The sequence below is a fragment of the Zootoca vivipara genome, chromosome 2 (assembly GCF_965207765.1).
Source record: "Zootoca vivipara chromosome 2, rZooViv2.hap1.1, whole genome shotgun sequence".
Classification (NCBI taxonomy): Eukaryota; Metazoa; Chordata; class Lepidosauria; order Squamata; family Lacertidae; genus Zootoca; species Zootoca vivipara.
In genome coordinates, this window is record NC_142584.1 from 52,061,220 (window position 1) to 52,078,248 (window position 17,029).

The 17,029-nt window shown below is 44.8% G+C and overlaps 1 protein-coding gene across 2 annotated transcripts in view; it reads left to right on the plus strand.

Moving 5' to 3' along the window:
* The first annotated feature begins 12,501 nt into the window (after positions 1 to 12,501).
* The window catches only part of NR3C1 (nuclear receptor subfamily 3 group C member 1), a 51,379-nt gene continuing 46,851 nt past the window's right edge, over positions 12,502 to 17,029 (plus strand). The window contains exons 1-2 of one of the 2 annotated variants that reach the window (XM_035105357.3): positions 12,502 to 13,035; positions 15,346 to 16,530. In XM_035105357.3, the coding sequence (XP_034961248.1) occupies positions 15,356 to 16,530 (1,175 nt within the window). In that variant the 5' untranslated portion in view covers positions 12,502 to 13,035; positions 15,346 to 15,355. Of the gene's footprint in view, positions 13,036 to 13,838; positions 13,994 to 15,345; positions 16,531 to 17,029 lie in introns of those variants that run through there. The other variant, XM_088663138.1, reaches the window with a different exon arrangement.

The window sequence follows — 17,029 nt, forward strand, 5'->3', positions numbered from 1 at the left end:
GTAAATGCCATCAAGGTTCTCCTGTTCTTGAAGCACAGCACCCAGAGATTCAAGGTGCATGGGTTGTAATTGTATAAATTGTCCCTGTTAAACATGTGGCCAGATCTCTTTGACCACTCCTTCAGCCTGAGAGTATTTGAGACTGTTTGTGGACAGGACACAGAGGCTAGAGACAGGCAAACAGAAAACAGAAAACAGAGCTAGAGTTGCCTGTGGTATATGTTTCTACTGCCTCACAAAATAGTAATGCTTTCAGTTAAAACAAATTTTGCAATGCTTCACAAACCTGCAATGTCTGTTTGACAAGAGAAGATGCTGGGACAAGGCAAATGGGTGTGTACCACGGGCCCAACCTAGTTGCTGCCCTGCACTGCCCCTGCAGCAACCCTGGTCTCATGAGGACAGCTCCACAACTCTGCCTCACACAACTTGACCTGGTCTCCTGAGGACAGCTCCACAACTCTGCCTCACCAAGCCAGCCACATCTAACCATGGACCATTTGTCTGACTCCAGACATCATCATCCCTTACATGGATTTAACTTTGAACCTAACTGCACCCTGAATGAATTGTGTGGACTGCAGTCACATCAGGAGATTGAAACTATATAAACTTAGGTGCAGGGAGATGATTTCTTTCAGGATTACAGTGCACGGGCAGCGGTAGTGGGGTTAACCCTGCACCCCAATAGTGATCCTGATGGAAATCTCTTCCCCCCCCCACCACGGCTGCTACAAATTGCAAATGGAACTAAAGCTCCCATTGGCACCACAAATAGTGTTTGAAATCCTTTGAAAATCGAGTGAATAATTCATGAGTATATGCTATAATGTTCCAGAATTCCTAATATCCAGAGTTCTTTCTTTCTTATGCATTAGAAAACCATTGTTGTTCTTTCTTTATAAATTCTGAATTTTGTAAAAATGCTGCATGTGAGTTCAGTTTGCCACATCTTTCTCTTCGTTACACCCTTCCCTCCCTTTACATTAACTCTGAGCATGTGCTGATGCATGCATGTGATTGTATGAGTATTATGTTTGACTGTGTTCTATAGATGCACATGCGATACACATATTGATAAAATGCAGCAAAAATGCAACCCTAGTATGATCAGTAGCATAAATACCTTTTTAGTGTAGTATTTTATCATTGCATCCCATGTGCATGTGCGCATCGGTAAAACACCCCACGAAAGGAATCACGTCAGTATTTATTTTCACAGTGTTTTATCAGCCTGCATTTGTGAACTGGTAACATACAGGACAGAAAATATTCAAATGAACTGAAAGCTGCAGCAAATTTTGCACATTCCAATTCCAGAATTAATTTTACAACTTGACCTAGTTAGATTGGAATTCGGCTGGAGTGGATTGCAGGGCAGCATGACCTTACCGAACAATAAAGAAATGGAACTGGGGGAAACGCTCTTCCTTATAGTTTTTATTTTTTATTCAATGTATATACTGCCCTTTATCCAAATATCTCAAGGGAGTGTACAACATTATAAACATAATTTATATAGCAAAAAAACAACAACAATACAACAATCACAGAGGGGAAATCACAACGACAGACATAGAATCATTCAATTGTAGAGTTGGAAGGGATCCTGTGGATCATCTAGTCCAACTCCCTGCAATGCAGGAATATGCAGCTGTTCCGTATGGGGATTGAACCTGCAACCTTGCCATTGTTTAATGGCCAAAGGCCTGGGTAAATAGGAAAGTTTTCGCCTGGTGTCTAAAGACATGTAATGGTAGTGCCAGGTGAGCCTTTCTGGGGAGAGCATTCCACAGATGGAGAAGCACTGCAGAAAAGGCCCATTCTTGTGCTGTCATCCTTGGAAGCTCTTGGACAGAGTGGACATAGAGAAGGGCCTTGGATGCAGTGGCGTAGCAAGGGGGCGATGGGGGCGGGTTGCTCCGGGTGCCACCCTGGAGGGGGGTGACACTCGGCGCCCCCCCCAACTGGGAAACATTTTTTAAAAAAATTCTGTTGCATTAGATTTTTCAACTGTTCTTATATGTTCTTTCAATGCTGATTTCATATCTGAAGTTGGTTTTGTTCTATAAGCTCTAGGTTTTTTTGCAATTCATGTTTTTCACTTTTCGCCAGAGCCATGGGGGGAACAAAAATTTTGCACTGGGTACCACCTGGGCTTGCTACGCCTCTGCTTGGATGACAAGTGCAGGGTCCAGGTGGGTTCATATGGGGAAGGGTGGTCCTTAAGGTATTGCAGTCCTGAGCCGTGTAAAACTTTATAGGTCACCACCAGCACTTTGAACTGGGCCTGGAAACTAGCTGGCAGCCAGTGCAGTTGAGTCAGGATTGGTGTTAAAGGCTTCACTCGTCTTGCCCCGGTGAGCAATCTGGCCATTGAATTTTGCTTTAGTTGTTTAGGCTTTATCATTGCCACTAGATAGAAATGGCACGGCATGTGGATTGACTCCCCTAAAAGTTAGTGCAGACCTGAAAATATTTGTGTCTAGAGCCCTTAAAATCTCCAGTTATTGACGTTTGCAACCTTGGTCACAAGGGTAGTGGCAACCGAGAGGGCTGAAGTAATAGAGAGGGAAAGATGACCTTCACTGACCCAAGACTACACCAAACACAATGGAAGGACCATCAATGAGTGCTGTCTGCCAAAATGGGATCCAGCACATTCTGTCTTCACTAGCTTGAGTTTTAAGGTCCATGAAGAGATAAAGCCTATTCTATAGGGAAAATAAAATCGTGGGAAGAACAAAGTTTGCAGCAAACAAGGAAGTCACAGAGACATTTCCACTGGCAACCCAATTTTCTTTTTTCTATACTTCTCCAATAGCACTCCTGAAACAAGCTTTAAGGCACCTCTCCGATATGAATACTCATGAGAGGCACAAGACAAGAGGCTATGTTATGTGACCCCTGATGTTTCCTCATTCAATCTCTCCCCCCCCTTTTTTTAAAAACATACCAATTCCAGCACTATACATTATTCCCCTTGCTAACCAAAAGAGCAGAAATGGCAGAGGGTATAATCTGCAGTGACTTTGAGAGGATCACCTGCTTGCCACAGAACAAATTGCCTTCTACACATTATTTTCCACTGACTGGTTTTTATGCATTACTTGCTGTGCTATCTTTGCAATGGGAATGGGGTAAGAAACTATACTCAATCTTCTTGTTCTTTCTCCCCCTGAAGAACAAGGAGACAGAGAAAGAAAAGGTGATGCATTATTACCTACCGGTATTCTGCACTAAGTTTTGGTGTCCCACAAAACTCCCTATGTTGCTGTTTGAGGGTGAGGCCATAGGCTCTGAAACATTCCTACCTCTTTCTTTACTTGCCATTCTCTCTGTCCTCCTGCCCACTGCATGAATATACAGTACAGTATATGCTTACTTTAGCAAAGAGGGGAGGACCTTGTACCTGCACTTACATGAACTGAAGTATCACTGGGTCTGTGACGCAGGCATCCTTCAATATCGCACTCTGGATCTTGTCTTTTTGGCTGGGCCCGAAGACGGTGACCTGAAAGTGAGGGATATTGAAACCAGCCCCTTGTCATTGTCAGATCGCTTCCTGCCGAGCTTTAGGCTTTCAGCACCTTTTCCCCTCTGCAGAGACAGGGGACCTATTAAGATGGTCTACCCTCGAAGGTTGATGGGTCTGAATGGTTTCCAGACGGCTCTGGGGGTTTTTCCAGCTGATATGACTGGCACTCCTGTTGAAGGCCTGATTGATCTCCAGATGGATCAGGCTGTTGACACAGTCACCCTTAAGCACCCTCTCCTGCTTTGTGGAGCCCTTTTGGCTCCATGGTATAATCCCAAACTGAGGGCAAAGAAGCAAGCTGGGAGACAGCTTGAATACAAGCAGGGCCGTCTTAAGCACCTCTGGCGCCCTGGCGCTATGGTGCGGCGGATCCCTCCAGCGCCCCCCCCCGCCCCGTTTCCCAGCGCGACGGGCAGGCAGGCGCAGCGCGGCTGCCGAGGGCACTGCTGCGCGGCGGGCAGGCGGGCGGGCTCAGTGCGCAGCGCTACTGCCGAGGGCGCTGCTGTGCGGAAGAGCAGCTGGCACAGCTGCGATGCGCCCCCCTGGCGGGCCGGCGCCATGGCGCCCTGCGCCACCCAGCCTGGCCGTAGGGCTGGCCCTGAATACAAGTGGAGGAAAACTCCAGTTGAATACAACCAAAGAGCGCATTTTCAAGCTTACTCAGTGGCAGTGGAGGCAGCAAAGAAGGCATAGTTTACTACCTCCATTGCATCCTCACTATGCCATCCAGCACATCTTTTCCGGGTAGTGTGGAGCCTTTCGCAGACTGGCCTGAAAGAGGTGGTAGAACCAATGGTAGCTTGCTGCGACTTGCTTGCCAAGCATTTTGAGAGAGAAAATCGCTTGCATTCATCAGGACCTTGACTCTGCAGTTATAGTGGTTCGATCTTAAGAGATGTGCAGGGCACTGTCTGGTCCTGTTTTGTTGGATGAATTTCAGTTCATGCACCTCAAGGATGTGGACAAGGCACTTTCATCAGTCTGGGTGACTACCTGCACTCTGGGCCCTTACCCCTCTGATAAAAATCCAGGAGGGAAGAGCCAGCTGCCTGGACTTCATCTCCTGGCCTCCAACAGTTCCTGCCTGTTTGAAAAAGCAGTTCCTTAAGAAACCATCCCTAGATTCTGAGAATCTTAGTAAAAATGTGTGGCCTGTTAAATGTGGTGGACGGACTGTGTTAGTATGATTATTATGCTCTGTATTACTTTTTTTTTATCATGCTGCTAAAATTACGTTCTTAATGTTGTATACCACCCTGATATTTTTATCTAAAGATATCAGGGTGGTGTGCAACATTAGGAACATAAGGGCAGTATAAAAACAAACAAACAAACAAACATGCTCTTACACCCCCATTTTGTGAATGCAGTTCATGATCAAGGAATTTTCCTTTCTGGAAGCACTAAAAAAAAGTTTCTCCAAAGCTGCATGTTGCTGCCAGATGTTTCCACAACACTTCAAAACATTGAAGTTATTTGTGTGCTTTGGCATACATGACTTCATCCCTAAAGACTATTTCAGGAGGCTCCTCCTCCTTAATTCAGCTAATTAGCACTCTGCTGTGTCCTTTGTAAAGCTATTCTATTGTCTTCCTCGTCGCAGCATTTCAACTATTCATGAATCTTATAGTGTTATGACAGGTTCTCTTCAATGAAGCTTAACACCTTTGAGCATGATCTCACTCTGACCCTCTGGAAAGGTCTTGGTTTTTCTACAGAAGAAGTACAGAAACCTGCAGTGTTTTGACAGTACAGCTCTAGAAACTTGGGACTGGTGTCACCAAAAGAAAATTTTCAAGGGTTTCCGTTGGCACTACATTAAAGGAAGTCGGAGATATCCTAGGCAGACTGACTCTTCAGGGCAATCTTCGGATATTATAGCATCCATATCAACTGTGGTTCTGTCCTAGATAACAGGATGTAGAAGATCTGATGTTACGCATTTGTCTCGGTGCAAATTGGGCCAGCGGGATGTGAGACACAGTCGGCTCTTCTTTCGTTGCGCTCTCTTCAGCAATCCTGAGAGCTGTATGGATTCCAGAGGTGGCAGCCAATGCCAGTCCTACTCAGAGTATGGCCACTGGAATCAATGAGCACAAGAAACTTAGATTCATTAATTAGAATGGCTTTAACTGGATGCAACCCAAGTATTCTATATCATCACAAACAGCATACCTGCAAAATGAATACACCTAATTTCAGGTTTAAACTATTTAGCTTCTAAAATTAGTTACTGGCTTTCATAATTTTTGCATTACATCGTTTAGATCTAACTATCCTGTGTATACATTACAATAGTGAGCACAACGTACTGCTTTTCTCGCTTTTAAGAATGACTAAGGTTCAAGAAACACTCTCACTTTTGCCAACGTAAGTGTCCTGGCTCTTCCTGTCCAATGAAAATCAGAAACTCGCAACTCCAGTTTTGCCAAAGGCTTAGCAGGCAAGGCAGGTGGGGGACTGGGTAAACAAACAGGCGCTCCTTCTGGTGGGCCGACTAGTTGAGATTCATGTGCAATGGCATTGCCATGTTCTTGGCAATGAATGTGGGGTGGGTGCCAGTTTTGCATTTTTGTAATGTTTTGTTTAAGTTTGTTGCTTCTGTTTCCTGCACAAAGCTTAGATATATTTTTTAATGTATTAAGTGGTATAGAAATTAAATAATTAATCAATAATCAACCATTCTGTTCAGCATCAGATTTACTTCTAGCTCAAGAAGTGGGAAGCCCCGTGTGACAGTGTTAAAAACTTTGCCTTTAGTTTGTTCTTTTGGTGCTCATTTTCATCTTGCCTGTATACAGCTTCAAAACAATTACCATCATCAACTGGGGAGCTGAGGTTAAGAGATGTCTGAAATGGGGTTTCAACTAAGATCTCTCAGGATTAGGTCTGCCAGTCTGCTGAAGCACATTGGCCAACATCCAGAAGTCACAGACACATGCTTTTAATGAGGTTCTTCAGATTTTCTACATTTGCCCATCACTCTTAAAATTTTATAGTTATTTATTTACAATTTACTATGTATTGCCTGTAGCCCTTCAAGCTATCAATGATGCAGTTTCCCACCTATGATAGTTCAGAATTAATTCTATGTATGACTTTCATAGCATCAGCCAAATAATAATTAGAACAGGAGTCATTGAAGCATCATCCAATCAGCAGCATACCTGTTCCCAGTGCTTTTTTCTTTAAAAAAATGTTTAGGGGTATTCCAGGGCCATCTTAAGCATATCTGGTGCCATGGTGCAAAGCCCCCCCCCCCATTTCCTAGTTTTTTAGGGAGGACGGTACTGCTGGCAGGGCTGGAGGCAGGCAGCGGCTGGTGGGCGGCTCCTCCAGCGGGGAAGAGGTGGAGGCTGGACGCGGCGTCTCCCGGCTCAGCTGGCCGCTTTGTGCCATGGTGGACACATCAGATGGAGGCTCTGGGCACAATGCTGCTTCGGCGCAGCATGGCGGAGGCAGGCGAGAGCGGCAAGCTGATGCTGGGAGGCGCCACGTCCAGCTTCCGCCTCTTCCCTGGCGCCCTCCAGAACTTGGCACCCCGCGCCACTAGCCTCTATCTATGGGTAAGAAGCCCCTGGGGTATTCTCATTTTGACTCAAGAAAACCACAATTTTATAGTTCAAATTGGGGGAAATAAATACAGTAAATGAACAAAAGTACAAAGATTCCCAAAATGTATGCGTACCCCCAGAAAAAAAAGCACTGCCTGTGCCTCTCTAATGAAGTTGTCAAACTTTGTCTCCAACCTACACACCTAAAAGAGGGGTACCTAAACTGTGGCCTTCTTGACACTGTTTGGCTCCAACACCCACAAGCCCCAGCCAGCATGACCAGTAGCCATTGATTATGGGATTTGGAGCACAACAACCTCTGGAGGGTCACAGGTTCTCCATCTCTGACATAAAACACTATGCAGGTTATGTTGTGGAGTTATTTAGTTATGAGCAGGGCTTTCATTCAGCCAGAACTCACCAGAACTCAGTTCCGGCACCTCTCAGGTGGGTGCCATTGCCATTATAAGAGAACAAGGGAAGCATTCATGGTGAGTTCTGGCACTGCTTTTTCTAGAAAAATAGCACTGGTTATGACATTAATAAACTTTCATTTGCTCAAAGGTTCATGGGCAGGTTAGAAACAATTAAAAAAATATAATCTATATGAAAGCATGCAATCTAAAATCAGAATAAAAATCATACTAAAAGCTGCTGCAGCAGCATAATATAGTAGAGGGAGGAGCACCAGCTAAAAATATCTCACCTCACCCCTTCACAAGTCTGAGCAAATATCATATGTCATCTGATTTTTACCTTTGCTAGTTTCCCCCCAAACCTCAAAATGTACACTTCAAATGGCTTATCTAAAAGAAAAAAACAGGAAGGACACACACAAACACATACAAAAGATGGCAATTACTGATTTGCAGTTTTCTAGTGAACTGTGAGCTAAGCGAGCAATGCCTTTAACAAAGGACACATTTTTAATAGATTAAAAAGTAGGACACTGGGCAGATATGCAGAGCTTTGGGGCCCATTTTGGCTTTGTTTTAATGTCTGCAGCCTTCACACAGAATGTGACTTAAGCTGGATGTGTCATCTCTGATCCATTTTCAAATCTCTCCTTTCCTGGTCACTACAGGTAAAGAGGCTGCAACGATGTCCCAAAATATAAGCATAGGAGAGTTGGTGGTGAAGGCTCATACTGCAAAGGCAGAAACTCCTATAAAACAAAATTCTCCTATTGTGGAAAAAGTATGCTTGGCTCACTGCTACTTCACCAGGAAAGGGCGGTCGGAACCCTGAGTCAGCTCCAAGTTCTCATATCAGTATAAACAGTAGCATGAGATGCCAGAGAAATTGTAATAGTAAAAGCAGGACGGGTTGGGTGTTTCTCCCCCCACTTTTTTGCAAGTGTCTTTTTCCACATGTCCCTGGTAAGATTGCCAGACAAGGAAAAAAAATTCTGGCAGTCATTGTGGCTGTGAAGTAAATAAATATGGTCAATCAGACCTTAGAATAATTCATCGGCACTACCAATGGAAATAATTTTGGATACAATCTACCAAGTAGAGCTCCTTCCCAAAATCCACTGAAATGCAGCAGAGTTTTGTGGGATCTGTGGGAAGATGTTCTGTTTCATTCTACAGTTCCTCTTTATCCAGGCTTAGAACATGCTAGCCTAGGAAAATGCATAATCCCAATAAAATCTATCACTCAATGTGTGTTTCACAACTACCCTGCCATGATGCTTTTCAGCATTTTTTTATTTGCATTGCCTTTCAGATATCCAAAATGTGAAAATAAATATTGCACCTGAAAAATATCAGCAATATTTTGCTTATAGGCAACTGCAGTGTGATGTCCATGTTTCAACACCTGCTCTGGCTTGCTAGATTGTTTCTGGGCACAAATCACTGTGCTGGCTATGACTCAGAATACAATACATGATTTGGGATTGGTTTACCTGAAAAACCATGCTCTTTCATTTGAGTCTGTTCACCCCAAGGTCTGAAGCATGTTAGGTAGGAGCCCAAGACAGGGCCTTCTCAGTGGCTGCTTCCACGCTCTGGAGCTCCTTGCCAGCCAAGACAGGCCCATCTAGCCTCATCCCTGATAATAATCTTCTGGCAAGTGAATGCATTTTTATTCAGTGAGACTTTTGGCCTCATGTTTGGATTACTGTAAATGTTGCCATTTGATCACCTGACTGTTCTTATTGGCTTTGTTAATGTTTTGCGTGTTTTTATGTTTTCATTTTTACTTTGTATTTTACTGTTAGCTGCCTTGAGCATCATTTGCTTAAAATATGAGGGGCAAATTTAATAAATAAATGTGTAGCCATTGCTTTAGAACCTTTGGCCTTCCAAACGTTACTGAAGTAAAAAAACCCATTGTCACTGGTCATTGGATGTACTAGGTAGGGCTGGACTCTTAACATCAGTGGAAATACTTGAAACATCTTAAAATATCAACACAGGTAACGGCAAAAAGAGCAATTGCTATAGAATTCATACTCTTCATTTATAATTCTTTGGCCATTCACAGCAGATCTAAGGCTCTGAATTCAGTTGCTGTTTTCAGAAAAGTAAAGACCAGAAAAGAACTTATTTAGTCTTGGAATATTGGTAACTGTAGTTTCATGAGTGGAATGAACACAACTAGATTCATACAACTAGATTCTAGAACAGAAGCAGTAGGGAAATTACCACACTTCTAGCATACAGTTCTAGCATACATGTGGTAAACCTTGGTGTATCTGTTAAAGGCCTAGGTGAATTCCAAGTATTTGCTGCCTGTCTAGCTGTTTCAGGTTTCTTTCTATGAAGATCCAATAATCACTAAAAACTGGGTACAGAAGAAAAAATGCTGGGTACACAAGAAAAGAAATGCTGGAGGATTCCAATGAAAGTGGAAACAGGAACAAGAACTGCTGATGCTCATTTATTTGTCCCATCTCCGGAAATCAATCCAGCGAATCAGATCAGTATTCACTATTGTTGCTGCTTTCAGTCAGCAAATGATACACAGTTTCCACCCATTTGCATTGCGTCTCCTTTGTATGGAAATGAATGGGGTGGAATAAAGCAATGTCAATGTAATTATGCAATTTCACCAACAGCGGAAAGACAAATAATGTAGTTGGGCAGAAGATAAGCAATGCTGTATGCAACAAATACGAAGCAAAATGGAAAGTGGTGCCTTCTTACACCCCTGATCACAAGAGACCTGTTCTCACTGAGATAGGAAGCCACTGTCTTGGCCAGGCATCCCCAAACTGCGGGCCTCCAGATGTTTTGGCCTACAACTCCCATGATCCCTAGCTAACAGGACCAGTGGTCGGGGAGGATGGGAACTGTAGTCCAAAACATCTGGAGGGCCGAAGTTTGGGGATGCCTGGTCTTGGCTGTACTGTTTCAGTTTGTAGGTGAGGGCTTCTATGTCTGAATTTTCTTACATACAAATAAATAAATATCCTCCCACAAAATAAATGTTTAAGCCTCAAGGATTTAAACACACAATAAATATGGGGAAGCATTTAACCAAGCGAACCACCACCTGCAGTCTGAAATGGTACAGACCAGACACACCAGCATTGCTTCTCATCTCCGAGGCACAGAGTGCATTTTCTAACCTGCTGTTAACCAGTTAACCTGCATCTGAGACACCTTCAGTGTGAGAAATGAGCAGAGAATGGAAACCTTGTGTGCTGTTGCTAAGATCAAGCATATATGGAGGGTGGGAGAAGAATGGGCAACGAGAAACGGAGGTGCATGGATTCCTATTGGATGGGGACAGAACAGAAGTGGAGGAGAAAACACTCTTGAAGCCCTCTTCAGGCAATGATGATTTAGAGTAAACAGTTGAGGGGGGCCAGTGGGGATGTGGAGGGTGACTGACTGCATCAAGAAGCCTTCTGTAGTCGTGGGGGTTTCCTGCTTCAGACAGCCACCTTCCACGACTTAGGGGGCAACGAGAATAAAAAATCAAGGTTTGAGCTAGCAGGCTGGCCCCTACTGCCCTCACCCATCCAATTTTAAAGATTTTTTTTTTATTAAAGATTTTCTTTTCTGTGAAGTCAAGTGATGTGGCTCTATTGAATGAACAGAATTAACAGCAGCCCTCAAAACTTGAGTTGTGCTTTCCTGGAAGTACATTGTATCATTTATGTGTGATCAAAGGCAATCTTATTGAAATACACACGTATCCAGCAAAGCTGGCAAAAAGTCATATCTGTAACGCTACATAACCCCGGATATTAGATTTATTAAGACCCCAGAAGTTTGGGATGAAGCACATAAGGCTTCATTTCCATTTGTCTCCATTTGACAAAGTTCCTCTTGATTCTGGAGCTTCAACTAACCCTTTCCATGTTGCTACCATGCTAAGAGGAGCTTCACAGCAATCTGCAGTGAACTTTGACGTTCTCAAAATGTGGATACTTTGGGGATATATGTTGTGACAATACCAGGTGCTGCTCCAGTGCGAACCATAGGCACATTTCTATAAAGTAAATCCCACCATCTTCCAATAGGGCTTTCTCCTGATTCAAATGTGCCTAGGATGGCAGCCTTTGCCTTTACTAAATGTGAAAGTGTTTTCTAAGCTGCAGTAAAATATAATTTGAACCATTTCACATTATCTTTTGTCATAATTTCCCACTGGATCTCCCTGGAAAGCGGAATTTGGCTTGTTCCTCACACATCTGGGCAACCCTCCTTCACTTCTCCTAAAGGAAGACCTATCCTACACAGGGTGGACCTATATCTATTTATATCTATTATATGTATACATCATACTGTGCTGAATGAGATTTGTTTCCAAGTTGAAACCTGCCGTCTGGCTGCCACCCAGCGCAGTTACATGGGAGTAAACCCCGCCAAAACGAGAGGGCCTTACTTCCGAGAAAACACGCCTGAAAAGGAGCGCGTCGCAAAACAAGCGCCACTTTCTTTTTCCTTCCTCTTTTTCCCCCCCTCTGCCAAACGCGGGGATAGCAAGCACAGGAAGGGTCGAGGGAAAAGAGCAAGCAAAGTATTGGTAGGTAAATGGAGGGTGGAAGACAGAAAGCGAGCGAGCGACCAAGCAAGCCGGCGTGGCTAAAAGGGGGGGGGGGGATTGCGAAAAGCAGGAGATTGAGGCGGCGGCAGCGGCGAAAAGGAGGCCCTTGTTCGGGGCTGCAGTTGCCGCTCTCAGTCAACAGGTTGCACCGTTCCCCCTCGGCTGCCCTGCAATGCGCGCGCTCTCTCTCCCTGGACACGCGCTCTCTGCTATGCCGCTGCCTCGCTGCGCCCGCGAGCGGCCGGGCGCGCGAGCGCCGCTTCCCTTCAGTCTCTCTCGCTCGCGCTCTTTGCATGTCTGCGGGGCGGGGGAGGGGGAGGGGACGGAGGGAGAGAGAGAGAGAGAGAGAAGGGGGAGGAGGCAGCAGCCTCTGCTGCTAGCGCCGCCGTCCTCCATTTTGTGGCTGGGGCAAAGCCGTAGAGGGGAGCGCGGACGGTGCGGCGGCTGGGAGGAGAGGAGGGAAGGGAGGAGAAGGAGAAGGGGTAGGGCGGGACGCTGGGTGGGTGTGAAGAGCAGACGGGGGAAGGCGGGGATGCAGAGGGGGCAGAAGCTGGAGGAGAGGCAGCGGGGCGCGCAAAGTGGGGCTTTAATTAATTGAGGGGGGACAGGAGAGTGGGAGTGTGTGTGAGAGACAGGCAGACAGAGAAGGGGGGGGAGAAGAGCAGGTGAGGGGGCCGCCTCTGCTGCTGTTTCTGGCGCCTGTGTGCGTGTGTGGGGCGAAGGGAGGGGGGCGGCTGCATTCTCATCTGCAAAGGGGCGGCTGCTTTCGCCGCCGCCCCACACCCAATCCCATCGCCCCGTAACTCTCCTTCCTTCCAGTCTCTCCCCCCCCCCCAACCTCCGCCCCGCGCCTTCCAAGTTGTTTATTCGCTTGGCTCTGTGGTGTCGGAGCCATGGAAGTTGGCGGCTAGAGGAGTCCCAGCGCCCCCACTGGATAAGGTAAGGGGTGGCTTCTTTTCCATGCCTGGCTGTCTGGCTGTCGAGACGCGGCGGGAGAGGGTGGGGGGCAAGGAATGGCTTCTACTTTTAGGATTCTCGAAGGGAGGCGGAGGGCGACTGGGGGAGGGAGGGAGAGGGCGGCGGCGGCGGCCTGCTCTCCCCCCCCGTAGAGGTCACCCCCCTCCGTCCCTCCCTCTCTAAGCAATGTCTGCCCTCTTCGGCTTCCCCTTACCGCCCCCTCCCCTTCAACCCGCTTCCCACCGCCGTTAACACCAGGCGATTTGTTGCTGAGGCGTGAGGCCAAATATCATTTTTTGGGGGGGGGGGTTTGGAGAGAGATGAGGAAAGGAAGATGGGGGGGGAGTCGCTGCTCCTCGTCTCAACTTTAAAGTCGTCCACGTTAAATTTGGACGTCAGAGAAGGGGTGTGCGTGTGTATGCGTGTCTCTCTCTCGCACACACAATATGCGTGTGTGTGCGTGCGTGGGATGGGGGGCGGGGGCGGAAACTGGTTCGCGATCCTATTTCACAACCTTCTCTGGCCAATTTCAATCCCAAAAGGATGATATGCCCAATATAGTGTCTCTTTTCTGAGAAATGAAATTTTGTTTAATGATAAAAAGTGCTATAATGTATTGCCCTCCTCGCCCAACTTGCTTCCAGTTGATTTGTGTGTGTGTTAAAATGAACATCTGTTGTTGAGAATCGGTTTTTGTTGGGGGGGGGGTAATGGTGAAAGGCGCTCACCCCCCCCCCACCGTCGTGCTTTTTTGTTTTTTGTTTAGTTCACGGGGCCCAAGGGGTTGGAAACCAAGAAGAAGTCGAAAACTCGGAGTTGGAGTTTTTGAAGCAAAGGGCTGGTGGGCGTGCCAGGCAAAATGCTCAACAGGTCCCAACACATTTTTCCGTTCTTTTCGAAAGCTACGTTTTGAAAAGGAGAATTTCAACTCAGAAAGAAGGTGCTTAGATATATTTCCCAAGGGGGCGGAGAGGAGCTGTATCGTGATAGATTTTTCCCCTTTGGCGTTGCCTATCATTTAATGGCTTCTGTGTCTGTGCAAGAGAAACCTGTGAAAATGTGGTAACTCCAGTTGTTCCCCTTGTCCTTCCCTTTCCCCCCTCAAAACTATGCAACTGTGCTTTTTTTTTTAATTACATGATGGCCCCACGGCTCTTTTTTTTTTAAGAGTCTCATGCAACTTTTGACAAGAGTAGGCTGTTTCTCTTTTGCATTATGCCTTTTTGTTTTGGCTTGGGAGAGAGCTGTTAGGAAAGCTTCCTATTCTTTTAGCGCATTTTACAGCTCTCATTGTTTTGGGAAAATCCATGCAATGCCCTGAAAAGGAGAACTTAAAAGAAACTAAATACACATTGTTAAATTTCTCTTGTTACTTTAAGAGTAAACTTTTTCCCATGTTGGCTTCAATGTCCTTTTGACACCTGGTCATTTTTGTCCTAATTTGACCTCCTGATCAATTATTGATGGGAATGCAATTTTTTCTACACAAGCATCAGCAGTTTTTAGATATATCAACATATGCCGACTTTAGCTTTTTCTCCATGCAAGATGGTACAAGATATGGAAGGTTTAAAATTTAAAAGGAAACTGTCTCATTTCTCTTAAGGATTTCACTACAAATGGGTTACATTTTATTTTATGTTCTCCGGGAATAATATGAAATGTAGAGGATTAATTGTGTGTGTTCCACTTCCTCCCCACACACTTATTTTTAAATATACATGTCTACATTTTACAGTCTACTATTTGAAACTGACCGTAGCGTTGGACTAAAGTGGAACAACATATTTCTAAAATTGGATTTTTACAAAAACCTGATGAAAGTGGGAGAGAGAGAGAGCCATTTGGAAAGTCAGTGGTATCACCTGGGAATTTCCCCCCTTAGGCAAAGTTGGTACATTAGGCAGTATTGAAAAACCTGGGTGGTGTGTTAAGTGAATGGGAATGGAAGTTGTCACATAGATTTTTTACAAGTATGTATGTAGTAGTAAACAATATTTATTGCATCAGTGACAAATATTACTGGTATGTTCCGGTTGTGATGAGTTGATGTTATTTTTATTAGTTTAATATGTGTTTACTATAACCTAGATTGAGAAAAGCTTGGGAAAAGTCCAGCCCTTTGGATGGATTGGGTTAGAAATTCATTCCAGCATTGGAAAGTGTTAATCTAATGTCTACCACTTTCTTGAATATGTGTCTGTTCTTTCAGTGTTGGAGCTTCTAGGGCTTTTTATTTGCACTATTCAAGTTTTATGCTAATGGTGAATATTTCTCTTTCTTTATAACCAGTATTAAAATAATGGAGCCCAAAGAGTCACTGAAGTCCTCTGGAGGGGAGGAAGCAGGGAAAAGTGCTCATTTCCGTGACAAAGGAGGAATTGTGATGGACTTCCATCCATCCTTTAGGGGAGGAGCTACTGCCAAGACTCCTGCAGCTACGTCTCCCTTGCCTACCCCTTCTCAGTCTGATTCCAAGCAACCGCCTGCTGTGTCTGACTTGTCAAAGGGATTGGGAAGCAATGTGCCGCAGCCCGATCTCTCTAAAGCAGTGTCGCTCTCCATGGGACTGTATATGGGGGAGACAGAGGCAAAAGTGATGGGAAACGAACTTGGATTTCCTCAGCAGGGCCAAATCAGTCTCTCTTCAGCAGAAACAGATTTTAGGCTCCTGGAAGAAAGCATTGCAAGTTTGAATAAATCCTCTAGTCTGGCAGAAGGCTCAAAGGGTACTGCATCTGTGGATGTCCCTCTAGAACGAGAGTTCCCAAGCATGGCTAGTCATGATCTCACTTTAGAGCAAGGGGCTTTAGCGCAAAGCCAGGTTGGTACTAATGGTGGCAACTTGAAGCTGTTTCCTGAAGACCAAAGCACCTTTGATATTTTGCAGGATTTTGATTTGCCACCAGTGTCTCCAGGAAAAGAAACAAATGGGAGCCCTTGGAGAATGGATCCCATGCTGGATGACAGCAGCTTGCTTTCACCACTTGGTGATGAGAGTTTTCTCCTGGAGGGAACTGAAATGGAGGACTGCAAGCCTCCGATTTTACCAGATACTAAGCCTAAAATTAATGAGTGTGGGGATCTGTTGCACAGCTCCACAGTGAAGTTGCCACAAGTGAAGACTGAAAAAGAAGATTTTATTGAACTGTGCACCCCTGGGGTAATAAAACAAGAGAAAATAGGCACAGTTTATTGTCAGGCTAACTTCTCTGGGTCAAATATGCTTGGAAGTAAGACATCTGCTATTTCGGTTCATGGTGTCAGCACGTCTGGAGGACAAATCTACCACTATGACTTGAACACAGCATCTGTCACTCAACAGCAGGATCAGAAACCAGTTTTCAATGCCATTCCATCTCATACTGCTGGTTCAGAAAATTGGAATAGGTGCCAGGGATCTGGAGATGATGCTCTTACGTCAATGGGGGCTTTGAATTATTCTGGCAGACCTGTCTTCTCTAATGGGTTTTCAAGGTAAGAGATGTTTTTGTTCTAAACTTATTACAAGGATAGTTAATTCAGCAATGTTTATTTTGTGACTCTTCCTGTAGTTAGAAACAGATTAATAATTTCTTGTGCTTGTGTGCATGAATTAACACATTGCAATAAAGAAATTACTTTTAATAAATAAAACGACCATCAGCAGTAAAGGATGAATCATGATTTAATATATGTATGTATGTCAGGGAAATGTTAAAGTAGGAATGTTAAGCACAAATAGATCTTAAATCCAAATAGTTCATGCAGAAGGCTTTCTACGACTAGCAGAACAATTGGCATTTCATTAAAATGGTGTGTGCAACATGCACAGCTTGGTGAATTCCCATCATGTCATGTTGTGCCTGGCTGCTTTGGTGTAGTAACTGCAGCCTAGAAACTTTCAGCTCTAGTGTTCAAAGTAGGATTCCCCTCCGCCTTCCCCTTGATCAACAGTATTTAAAAGAGAAAAGATAATACATTATGTTTCAATCTA